Here is a 13,260-nt window from a genome sequence, read left to right on the forward strand (position 1 = left end):
GGGGGTTTATTTTTCCAAAGGAATTTGGACATACATGAATCTAGAGATCTGAACCAATCTTGTGGCATTTCTTGAAGATCAAAGGTAATAAATGAAGCAAAATTACTTTAGTATGGGTATACAGTATATTAGCTAGAATACCAAGATGGAAATGTATGTTGTCTATGTTTCTTTAAAGCCATCATCATTTAGTTTTCTGGCACAAGCTGGACTTGGACTTATTCAGCTTATAAAACATTAATATTGATGTTGGCATGTAGTTAAAAACATCATTAAAATTATTTTAGACTCCAGTTTCTGGTAAGGTAATGCGTTTACCCTTACATACTGTTTATATTTCATGCCTTTTCAGTCAGTTTTGACCCTATTAAAGACATTAATCAATGAAATTAATTAATATATTTCAAGTATGGAAATAAATGTCCATACTGAATGTTAAACTACTGATTTAAAAGGTGTAAATTGCCTGTCAAACATCAATTAATAATTTAATAACTTTACATCTAAGCTAATGGCAGCTCAGATGCCTTTATAATATTTATAGCTCACAATAAATGATTCCGATTTTTTTATTTTTACATTATTTGTTGCATTGCAGGTGCCAATGCACTGTACTCATTAATTCTCTGACCTCTGTATAACCTCTGTTCCGTATGTGCAGCTTGCATTACCAAAGCTATGCTGTGGTTCTAATTCACTGTTTTGAGATTCTCCAAGGACCATTCAAAGATCAGCAGGTGACCATGACCATGTGGTGAGAACACAGACAGTTCTCGTGACAGTGTCAAGGTCCCCCTTGAACTTTGACATCACTGTGCCATAAAAACTACACTGAGACATGGCACATGAAATCCATCTGAATGTATGTATATCAGTATAAAAATGTAAAATACTTTTGGTTTTGTGTGCTCTGGATCACTTCTGGAAAACCCATCCAATTTCAGACTAAAAGAATGACATTTGAGGTATTTTTGCTCCTGTCAAATGAGTCAAGTTTGTCCAATATTCTCTCATAATTTTGGCTTCAATTCTTAATTTCATAAAAAGTCCTGAGAAATACTACTAAAAAAACTTAATGTATTCACCAGCTGGTTGCAACCTAGGTCCGTTTGCTGTTGGGGTTGGGAAGCTGGCATTCACTGGGTTTCTATTAGATCTTATTTACTGAAAACAGCTGCCCACTGAAGCTGGAAACATAGTTAATGAGAACAGATCAGTAGACCTGAAAACCAAAACAATGAATCAGAATAAACCAAAAGATCACATCAAGCTGGCGTAAACGGCGAGTTGTTTGTAATTTTTCAGTTATTTTGTCATTACAAATGATTTTTTTCACATTGCATAGTTATTTGATATTGACGTTATAAAAAGTGCTGATTGGTGCAGCTTTTATCCATCTGGAGCCCTGGTCGTTTCATGATTTAATTTTTTTTAAGACAAGCTGTCAGTGCCATTTAAAGTGAAGAAAAGCAAAACACCAGAAATTGAACACTTCTTTGAAATTAGTTCTTTGTTTTTTATTGGACAACAAAAAGCAAATGAGGTAACTGAAACAAAGGTTATGCAAAAGTGCAGCCTGACCACACAAATCAACAACACATCTGAAAAATGTAATTACCAACCTACACCAGTGTGTCTCAGCAGCACACCTCAGTAGAAAGTCAAGCATAAGAATGAAAAAGTATCAGAACATTAAAACATTCCTTAGATTGGCACAATAGAAATCTCACCTTCCTCTGCTGAGCCTCGAGAAAGACATTTGTTTTGCAAAGTAATCAGAAAACAGTGCAATGCTACACCTTTTACAAGTAGACTGACACAAAACTCCTCATGCCATACCCTAAATAGACATGACTCAAACCACAGTTTCTATATATGAATCTTCCTACTGTAGCTCAACAGCACATCTGGCTAATGCATAGCCTGATCTACACAGCTGAGATGTCAACATTAAATCACACCGATAGTCTATAAAATACAAAACAAAAGAATAGATCAGTTGTTTCTTTTCAAAATCAGGAGTGGTCAACATGGGCTCTTGTGGTTCCACATGTTACAATTCTACGAGACAGTCTGTGCCAGGGAAGTCTGGAAGGTTAAGCTCATATTTTTTCTGGATGTCATAGGGTAGGAAGCGTCCGGCCAAGAAATGCTTCCCCGTGAAACTCGTGGCACACTTCTTTGGTGCTGTAAGTGAGATGAGAACTTCTGGGTTTATCCCATCCTGACTTCGCTCTTCTACATCCCAACCTGGAAAAAATGCGTTTAAGGAAAGGAGCTTTTCAATAAATTTGTGCCATTTTCAGCAGTTAGTGTATATGGAGTAGGATGAACTCATAGTGATCTGATTTTAGCGCAAGAGTTATTCTCTAAATGTGCCTCTAGACTTGGAAAACTGAGAGAGCTGCCTGGAGGGTAATTTATCATCGTATTTTTTGGGCCTCAAGACTTATATCTACAGTTTATATTAACACTTACCTGAGGGCACATCCACACTAGCAATGGGAATCTTGATTTGCTTCAGGGTGACCAAAATACCAGAGTATGGCTCCTTTATGTTGGCACAGTCTGCTTCTGGGCCCATCATGGCATCAATCACTAGGTTGTAGGCATCGTTTATAAGCTGCACCTAAACAGAAAATACCTCAGTATGAATAAAATGAGAAGCTTACTTCTTGTACACAATTCACTGGAATCACCTTCCAGTGGTTAAAGGCAAGATTAATCTGTATAAGAGTAAAACATTTACCCGTGTGGGGTTTACAGTCTGTGCAGTTGTTATTATCCGTTGTCATTCCCAGACTGACAGATTATCTCAAACCCAATGTTGTCTCAGAGGATCCAAAATTTTCCGAAATGAAGGGTAAATGTTATGCAGAAGTGTATGAAAAGTGAAATGTGAGCAAAACTTGAAACCAATTAGCAAAAGAAAACAAAGCAAAACAAAGTTAACGAAACCCACAAAGATCCCATATGGGAAACAAACCACTTGGAAACTTGTGATTTCCTCCTTTTGCAGACTTTGAAGGCTGCTTCCTCTACTACCAGAACTGTGAACATCCAGTAGTGTTGCAATCAGTGCTCGGACACTAAAAGACCCCTTTTGCATGTCTGCTACATCAATGCTGTCATTAGATTTTCAGTTTATGAAATATTATGAAGCACAAAATCACAGTAGTGGCTAAAAAGTTTGATTAGATTTTATCATAAACCCATCTGAAAAGGTTGTTTAATAAAATGCAACCATTCATTAAACATGAGAAAGATATAGAAGTAAATATACCACCGTCTAAACTGCACTTTTTATTTAATAAAAGTGAACAACAGGGGAGGCTGGAGCCTTTCCCAGACAGTTTTGTATGATCTGTAATTAACCCAACCGCTATGTCTTTGGAGAACAAAACCAGAGCACCAAAAGGTAACCCACAAAGGTGCAAAGAGAACTTGCAAACTCCATACAGAAAGGCCTCAGTCATATAGCAGTAAGGCAACACCACTAATCACTGCATCACTGTGTTGCATCATCTCCTTCTTGCTGATTAATTAAAAGTCTAGAGAATGCAGCCAATTAGGTTAACATAGCATAAAGGCTTGAAACGAGGGGAAAGTGTTCGGACTCAGTCCAGAGGTTACAAGAAACAAACAACGGAGAAACCTCTATAGCTCAGTAATTAACTGACTATCTCCTGCAACCAGTAAAGACCCAAGGGAGCTAAAGGTCTCAAAAAAAGTTCAGAAATTAAAAAAGAGAGAATTATTGAAAAACTCTTTTTAAATTAAACTTTACACTCAATCTTTTCAGCAGCATGGCTAAAGTTTCTGTAAAATGTGATGTCCTGTAAAGGAATTGCTGACCTCTGTAGGGAGATAGGATAGGAAAGGGATGTCCATCTTCTCACATTGAACTGTGAAATCCTGATGTAGACTGTGAGAGGAGCGTTTAGGGTGATAGATGGTGGGCTCATACTCCTGAACCAGATGAGGCAGCAGAGACAAAGGGCAGAAAGAAGGGGAGAAAAACACAGAAATGAAGAAAGTTAATTATGTTGGTTTCAGCCAGCACTGACATGATTCAGTTTGGATAGTGTTTCAGTATATTTAGCATGCGGTACAACTGAAAATATTGTTGACTGGTGATCAGAAGTAGTGGTTTCTGCAGTCTGCTTTCTGAATGAATACCACCCTCAGGAAGTGGAAGCCATGTAGAGTAGAAATCCAGACCCCTGCATTCTGAAAGGTCTGTGATGCTCTGCAGGAAGCATCTGTGATCCATGACCTTTTCACAGTCACAAACACAAATCTTAAAACCCGGGAACAGAAGTGTAGTCTGTAGTGTCAGTGTCTGACTGAGTGTGTTTGTAAGTTCATCAAGTTAATTTTTATGTTAAGCATCATTAGAGTAATAAGACACATGCATACATGTGTGGTATGTATTGTTCAGTCACTACTGACAATCTAATCTAATCGCTTTCAAAAGAAAGCATATTACTCCCAGGGATAATTTTAATTTAAGTAATATTTTAAATTGACTTTTTATCTATAGTCAGTGGCCGCTTTAATAGGTACAATTAGCTGTTAACACAAATATCCACTCAGCCAATCACGTGGCACTGTGTCAATGCATTTATGCATGTAGGCAAGTTCAAACCAATCATCAGAATATGGAAAATGGTGATTTAAGTGACTGTGGCGTGGTTGGTGGTGTCAGATGGGCTGCTGATCTACTAGGGATCATTTGCAGGAGATTTGCATCATGGATCTGTGGACAACAAATCTACATCAACTGTGTGATATTGTCCTGCCAATATGGACTCTGAGGAATGTTTACCACCACCTTGTTGTTGTGCCACACACAAAAAAAAGGTAGTTCAAAAATCAAAAGGGGTCCAAACCAACACTAGCAAGGTGTACCTAATAAAGTGGCTGCTGAGTTTTTTGTTTTTTGTTTTTTAAGTTAAGATATTGGTGAATTTATTCAAATTATTAAAATAGTAGTTTCCCCGTGTGTGGAATTATCCCCTTTCTCAAAAACACTGTCTCCTCCTGCGCCTTTTATATACCAACTGAACTATTAATGTTTATACATTTTTAGAGTAAGAATGAGTAAATTAATAAGTAAAAGTATGTTTTTAAATCTGTTTTAGCTGAGGCTATCCTACAAAGGAGGTGATCTGTCAAGTTAAATCACCATTATAAATCACCATTATCACCAATCACTGCTATCATCACCACAGACCAGAGAGCAGAGAAGAATACAATCCAGTGCCTGCGTCTCTCCTGGGGTTAGCCAGCGCCACTGGGGTGGCCTTGACCTCATCAGCAGTTAGGCCATCAAAATGTGTGAAAGTAAGGGAGAGTGCGAAATGACTGTCAGTGTCATTGAGCTTGAAGAGAAATGAGCCGTGAGACAGAAACAAGCACACAGCATAAAAAGGGTCTTTCTCCAGTTAATGCTCAGTTCTAACAGGGTTACACTTGCTCTCCCTGAGGGATCACGGTGTCTTGTAGTACTCTTTTATTACGTGCAGCCCATTAGCAACAAAGGAAAGAGGTCTGCAGAACACAGGACACTCAAATCTTTAAAAGGATACTTGCTATCCTCATTTCCTTACAGTTCCAGGGACCTGTTGTACAGATTGTAACGGTCATTTATGCAGCTGGTCAGCTCATTGTTAATTCTTCTTTCTTTCATTACCCCAAACCCTAAAAACACCCCACCTATCTAATGATTGGCTGCCACCTGGTTCACCTGGCTTGTGAAAAAACAACCCAGTTCTTGTAAGCCTCCTCTTTAGGCCAGACAGAGCTAAACATATAAGAAATCTGTGGTGAGCTAACATCAGCCCACACAAGAGAAGAGGAAATCTTTGGTAAACAAAACAAGCATTCACAGCGGTCTTCAGCTTGGATAGATTGCTTTAACACGCACTGACCTCATTTTGATGAACAGTAAAGACTGTAATAGGTATATATGTTAGAAGCATAACATGTCCCCTTTAATAAAAAAAATAAAAAAAGTAGAAAATTTAAAAAAAAAGTAGACCTGCAAAAACTTCAAAGAAATGTCTCAAATGTTACTTTGAATGTTAAATTTACCTGAACTGTAATTGCCCAGAGTTAATAAAGGCAACAAAACTGCTAAGCAAAATAGTAGTTTGTATTTTAGTTTACTGTAACTAATGGCACAAGTTTCCATGCAGTGAATGCCTCAGAGCATATGAACTGAGCCAAACCTAACTTGATGTCCACCTGTTTTAATATGAGCAGTGCACCAGAACTAATGACCACTGTAGTTGTTGTTTATCCTCATCAAATACTGGCTTTGGTCAAGGAATATTTGTGCTCTCAGGTATGTGGCATTGCGGAAAATATTAAAGAATCCATAACAGATTCAGACACAACCTGTTTTTGTTAACATGGCTGTCTTGGAGTGACGTGGGAAGCAACCTGGACTGTTCTCCTGCAAATGATCATTCATTTCTCTGCTCTGTCTAATCACATTCACAGCTCTGCATCAGAGTTTGTGGCTGTGCATGAGTGTCTGTGTGTGTATGTATTAAAATGTGTGTCTCGTGTGTATACTTGCATGTCATCCTGCTGACAGGGATCACATCACACCATGAAAAACATACAGTCTTAAACCGAGAGAGCGCTTCACAGTCCAAAGAAAGTATTCGAGTTTCTCAAGTTAGAGCAAGCTCAGACAAGTGTGGTCCCAGATCAGGCTGGTGCAGTGTGCAGACTCTTTAAAAATAATAATAATAAAATTTTATTTATGCAGCACTTTTCAATACGAAGTAAATGTTTCACTTTGGGGAAAGGGGGAAAGAATATACCAGAAATTATGGACACAGAAGGTAAAAACATTAGGGGGAAAAAGGATACACAAGCAGACATAATAATACCCCACACCCAATATACTTAAAGCAGGGAATCAATACCCAAATCCTTAAGTTAAGTTACAGAAACATTTCTTATTCATTTCTGGAATTCCAGGGCAAACTATATCTTCTCAAAGCTAACCTCTGGCTTTGTTCTTGGCCTTGAGAAAAAAAGACAGAGTGGGAGGTGAAGGAAGATAGAGATTGGGCTTCTTAAATAAAGAAAACGTGGTTTTAATCAGAACTATCGATGTGCTGTAAATCTAGTAAGTCAGACACATATGGTAAAGTGTATAGATGCATTCAATTCAAAGCCAAAGATCCCAAAAACACATATCCAAAATTTCCCTTGTAATAAAATCATAGACCGGGACTGACCACAGCACCATGTACTCAGAATAAAGGATGTTCAAAGCTGTGATCTGCAGCGGGGTCAGTGAAGATGGATAGCTCCTTGAAGAATAATTTGTAATGTCAGTCAGTATGTGGCCTAAGCTGCAGACATCATGGTCATGACATCACATCGTGGCTGCGGAAGCAAGGCGCAAGACGGCTTTAACGAGAGTAACAATACAATGATATCATGACTGTCTGAGAGCTCTTGCAGGGAGGGTAATGGGATAACTGCTTGCAGCCATTTACAGGAGCTGAAATGAAATTCTGTAAAGTGCTGTGGGCCTGTATATGGGATCCCCTGTTAGTCATGATGTAATCATTTGCAAGATTAGCTTTTTGTATTGTCTGAATGGCTCAGTAAGTTCCCTAATGTCCCAAACATGTCATGTTGCTGAATATAACTCCTGCCTTAGTGTACCTCCTAGGTTACTTACAAACATGCGCAGGTGTCGGGCACACACCAGCCCAATAGAACCATTTTGATCTGGACCACAGATCACCAGCACTGTTGGCTGCTTCTTTGTTAAAGAGCCAAGAGGGTAGGCCTGGTGGAGAGACAATAAAACAAAGAGAGAGAGAGAGAGAGAGAAAGCATTAGAAATAGATTATGAGCTGATGATTGAGGGAAAGCACCGCAATAAGACGAGGTGGATAGAAGAGGTTATTGATAGAGAACAATAGCGACAGGGAGAGGAAGATAAATTCTTGGCAATATTCTTTATCATCCCTCCAACTTAGGCTTCTTATTCAGTCCAGGTTATCCGATCCTCACCTCAGCCTCTCCATCATACTCTGAGTGCCTGGGATGCCAGACGAGGGTGGAAATGGCACCGGCTCCCCTGTCTCTTGTGTCTATGAGAAAAGGTCCAATCTCATTAAAATAACTACAGTGGAAAAAATCCCAGTGTCCTCACCACGGGATGCTTCCATATATATTTATATATAACACACTTTCTGTCTGCATCCTGGTTACAGCGAGCTGCTGGCATCTGTCTCTTTTACTGGCCACACATTCCCTTGTAAATCATCCTGCACCTTCTTAAACGAGACAGGTATTCGCCCGCGGAACTGTCATCATGATTGGTTAATCTTCCATCTCCACATAAACAGTGCTGTGTGACTGTGTGAGTGAGTGTTTGTGTCTGTGTGTATGCACTCCCTGTCTGTGGTTTCTTTTCCCACAGATTATTCACAGCGTCAAAATCAATGCCACAATAATATACAGACTGTTAGCTACTGCTAACAATGTTAGGTGGGGGTATAGAAGAGTTTCTGCATTGTGGCATTACACAGGAATTATTATTCATTATTATAAAGGTTACAGCATGACTTCATGAACCAGAACAAGCTGAATATGAGGAACATTTGAGTTCATGTCCTGTCCAATTAGAGCCCAATAAATGTGTGTCAGAACACAATTTGTTAGCCAAGTTTTATCACTGCGATAAATAGTTTATGACTATAGTTCATAGTAATGTTCAGATCATAACCTACAAATTACAGTTCAAGTGTTTCATAATTACAGGGCACATATAAAGTGATGTATTAATAGAACTGATAGATGCTGTAAAATAAGAGTTATATTAGAATAAGTATAGCTAATAATAAACCAATTATTACTGGGTGTAGTGATACAGTGATAACTCAACCTATTATTATTAAAAGGCAGTTCTTTAAATATATATCTGTAAAATGCTGCGTCATCTAATAATTTTACCATTACTGTACCATAATTACACCTTTATACACCATAATGTACTCATAGGCTTACTCTTTTAGAGTTTTCTCTCTACCTTGTATTTGAGAAACAATTATACCATAAGTTTTTGGCTCCCTGTGAATATTTTATTGCACCCTACAATTATTTATTGTTATCATGAAAGATCAACCTTTTTGCCGTGATGGGCCTCCAAACATTGGAGATGAACTTCAAGTAGGCCAAAATTCTTCCACTGTGCATAAAACCCATTTAGTTCCACTCTCACTAATGTATTCCAGACAGGAGAAAGTTCAAATGGAGAGACAGGCAGTTCTCCACATTGGATAATTGGATACAACAAGACTCAGAGTGCATTAGGTAGAGCGATGAATCCAGGAGAAGAGAGACAGCAGCCATTATCTCTATCGTAACAGCTCGACTGAGAAATCATAACACAGGATCAATGAGATGGAGGACAGGCTGTTACAGCTGCTGAGGGCCACACAGTTCATATTAACAAGAAGAAAGAAGGTAATGATTGATAGGATTAAAAGGTAGAGGAGAGCAAAGTCAGCCAGTGTCTTGTGTCTCCTTATTTAATGAGATGAACCAACCGGTATTTGTATGCAAGTTGTAGAGTTAAAATACAACTCTTTCTCTCAGATATACCAAGAGTGTTTTAGTTTTCCTGGATCTCTGTTGTAGTTTTTGAGCCCACAACTCGGCCCTTTCCCAAGCTGCAGCAGCTATATTCAGGAAACCTACTGTTTGCTACTTGCTTCGTGTCAAGTGTCAAGCAGACAAAGTTAGCTCCCAACATATAAACTGTGTAGCGTTTATGAAGGTAAATTGTTTGTAAAAAGGGAAACCGAGCTTATACGTAAAGTGGTGGTGAGAACTACAACAGCATATGAATGCCTCCCCCAAATGGCCAAAAACACAATAATCATAAATCACAGATTTTTAAATGGATTTCCTGCGTGGAACAAAACCAGCCAGCCCATAATTACTTGGCCATCCTGTGTCTTCCTCACGCTACACAACTCTCTTTTTCTGCTTGTTTTAACAAATTCACATGAGAAGGTTTAATGACATTTTTCTATAAATGTTGAGGACCATCGGGAGGCTCAGTCTTGCTTCTGGTGAAACCATTAGAGATACTCTCTTGACGGTGAGCAGCTATAAAGGGATCAGGCCAGATCAATTCAGGCAGGGAATTTTGCATTATGAAAAATGTGTGTAATCTTACCGAGAATGCTTAATATTCCACAATATGTGATACTAAAACGTAATAAATGAAAGAAATTAGGAAGAGAAGGGACACAAAGCATGCTGTATCATGAGGTCAGTACTGCTGATTGTGTTTTTTTATTAGTTTAGAACGAAAAATGAGGTTCTGTTAGAGCAATTTTCCCATAAATATGAAATTTCACAACTACTTTAATTATCATATTAAATCAAGCTTCCCAGTCTGACCCAATATTTGAGTGTTTCTGATGGATTTTGAATGGATTTATAGGCAGCTATGATGATAGCTGTGCTTCTTTGTTTAAAGCGTCTAAATACTTTGGTACAAGTCTAAATAAACATCTGTAACAAATGTACATTTTAAGGTTTCGGTAAACTTTTGATACTAAACAAAGGGGCAAACTTGGAACGAAAGGTCACAAGAGTAGCTAAGCGATTTTACGACCCCCCGTCCCCCCCTCCCATGCTCACACAAACACACACCAAATATAGAAAATATACCCGTCTTGATTGTAATAACGTCTCTAAGGGTATACTGCTTTGAATTAAATGTAAAAGGCACATGAGCCTTCACCTCCAATCAACCTGAAACACACACTGAGCCTGAGAAAACATTATCAGGCTCCTAAAAACACAAATATACTCACATATCCAGAAAAATGTTACCTTTAATATTTGTACTAGAAGACCAAACCAAAGTCCAGGGGCTACTCCAAACTATAGCCTGGACTAATTTATTGCTGTGTGGCAACAAAAATGTCTCCTGTCTCCACTCAGGTGTTGAAAAGTCTCAGACTGATACAGAAAGAGGCACACACACACGCAGACACACACAGTCTGGACCTGGTGGTTGCTGCTGTTGGAACAGTAAGGGGATTACTTACAGAAAACCTATAATCTATCTGGCAAGGTGTAGGTGTGTGTGTGAGGAAGCATATGCCTGTTTGTGTGGTATACTTGGAAGCCAGCAGCAGTAGGCCAGCAAGGTAATCACTAAAATCAGACTGTCTGCATCTCCTTCGACTGTAATTTTCTTTAAATAGCAGTGATGTCATGTACGCGGTAGCGTGCTGCTGGCGGCTGTGGGCAGCAATGAGACACCCCATCCAGACCATGTTTGTCTAGTATGGCTTTGCTGTTGGGGGGCTGGTGGTGGAGGGCCAGGCACGGGGCCAGTGACAGCTAATGGTAATAGTCGGGAAGTGGATGTGGTGGGTTTAATCACACACTATGAGGGGAGAATACTAAACCTCCACCTCTGACTGATGTTGCCATTCTGCCACTCAGCGTTCACTTTTCTTGTTCCCGCTTCTGTTCTTTTCTTGTTTTGAAGGGGGATATCAAAGGTGTCTCACTGAGGTAATGTTGCCTCTTGTAAGCATAATGCCCCACTTTATGGAAGTGCAACTTCCTGTAAACTACTCTTTTGTGCTTTTGCTTGTTTTTTTTTTTTATTTCCTTTTGTCTTTCTCTTCTTGTTTCTTTTTCTTGTCATCCTTCCTCCTGACAGCAAAGCAGGGTTTCATATGTCTTGTAGCTCAGACTCTTATTCATCAGCCTGCTGAAGAGCCCACTGAGGAAACCAGCGTGGCATTAAACCAAGTCAGTGGTCTGGTCAAAGGGAACCACATGTGTTCCTAACAGCTCTCAACCAACACACACATACACACTCTTCGCTTGACAGAGTCCAGATCACAGCAAGAAGAAACTGCAGCCGCACCAGAGCTGAAAAGTTGCGGTTCTGGACCGGCGTGGTTTGGTAAACGGAGCAGTGCCACTGGGTGAGCTCAGGTGTTGTGCCACCCGAGGTGAGCTGCTCACATTTTTGGAAGCAAATGTCACAGAAACTTGGAACATTTCCTCCACACAGTAATCAAACATTTTCTATGAATGTTCATGCAAAATATGAAATTGTAAGACGCACAACTGTGACTTTCTGCCCCCTCGGACAATCACGAGTTTTGCTGTGATTACTGAGGCTCAGAGGGACAGAACGTGAGGAGGATGGGCTGAAATCTGTGACCTTTAGAAATGGTTTGCTGGAGAGACACAGCAGAGGTTATTAAACTGGGTTGCTGAGGCCGCAGTTGTCTGATGTCATTGGATGTGAGCTTTAAACTGCAGTTTTGGATTGAATTATTTTTCTCAATGTCATGATCCTGGGCCATGTTGGCCCAGCATTCTTAGTTGTCGTGTGTTTTGTATTTTGTTCTTTATTTATGCCTTGGTTCCTAGGTGGTTCTGTTAAGATGTTCCTTATTTGATTTCCCCTTGTGACTTTACCCCCTGTGTGCCCCTCTGTGTATCTGTGAGCCCTAGTCTCCCCTCCTTGTGTTTTATTCCATGTTTTCCCCATCCCGTTATGTCTGTGCTCTCCCCGTGTTCGCTCTCTCCTCCTGTCTGCACCTCTGTGTACTTCCTGTTTTACTTTGACAGTCTCCCGTCAGTGTTGCGTTGATGCCTGCCGTTTCTCGTTATGATTATCGGTGTCGCCTGTGTTCCCCGTGTGCTCCTACTTCCCTCGTTAACCCTCTGTGTTATGTACGCGTCTCTCTCAGTTCTGTGTCGCGTTCTCCCTCATTCATGGCCATGTGTTTCTCTCTGTACTGTGATAGTTGCCCAGTTTAGTTTGTATGGTTTTGCTCTCACAATAAAGCTGTGAATTTTGAGTTCATTCCTGCCTCTGTGAGTTTGCGATTGGGTCCTCATCCTGCCTGCACACAGCCGCAATATGACACTCAAAAAGTTCTGTAATTGGAAAAATTTGCATGACATACTTTGGTTTGAACAGTTTTACGGAAAAAAAAAAAAGTGTGAATTTGAAGAAAAACTTTCTCAAAGAAAGTTTTAATTGGATTTGAGCTAATCCCTGCAAAACTTGTGAGGAGAAAGAAAAAAACAGCTTTGACACTTTTAAATGGTCATTAAATGTTTGCAGTTTTGCCATTTTCACTAAAGTGCAAAGAAAACACCCATATTAAATAAAAATTGAACAATAAGATTGAAATGCTAGTTATATGGAACAGATTGTAGGTG

The 13,260-nt window shown here is 39.5% G+C and overlaps 1 protein-coding gene across 2 annotated transcripts in view; it reads right to left on the bottom strand.

Annotated features, from left to right (window-relative positions):
- Window positions 1-1,514: 1,514 nt before the first annotated feature.
- The window catches only part of yjefn3 (YjeF N-terminal domain containing 3), a 49,248-nt gene continuing 37,502 nt past the window's right edge, over window positions 1,515-13,260 (bottom strand). Inside the window, exons 3-6 of one of the 2 annotated variants that reach the window (XM_085399338.1) lie at window positions 7,712-7,822; window positions 3,856-3,969; window positions 2,479-2,629; window positions 1,515-2,250 (exon numbers count right to left, since the gene is read on the bottom strand). In XM_085399338.1, the coding sequence (XP_085255464.1) occupies window positions 2,054-2,250; window positions 2,479-2,629; window positions 3,856-3,969; window positions 7,712-7,822 (573 nt within the window). In that variant the 3' untranslated portion in view covers window positions 1,515-2,053. The remainder of the gene's footprint in view (window positions 2,251-2,478; window positions 2,630-3,855; window positions 3,970-7,711; window positions 7,823-13,260) is intronic. The other variant, XM_085399340.1, reaches the window with a different exon arrangement.

Source organism: Rhamphochromis longiceps, linkage group LG23 (assembly GCF_057381845.1).
Source record: "Rhamphochromis longiceps isolate RC_006_pf linkage group LG23, R_longiceps_female_GT1.1, whole genome shotgun sequence".
In the NCBI taxonomy this organism is placed as follows: Eukaryota; Metazoa; Chordata; class Actinopteri; order Cichliformes; family Cichlidae; genus Rhamphochromis; species Rhamphochromis longiceps.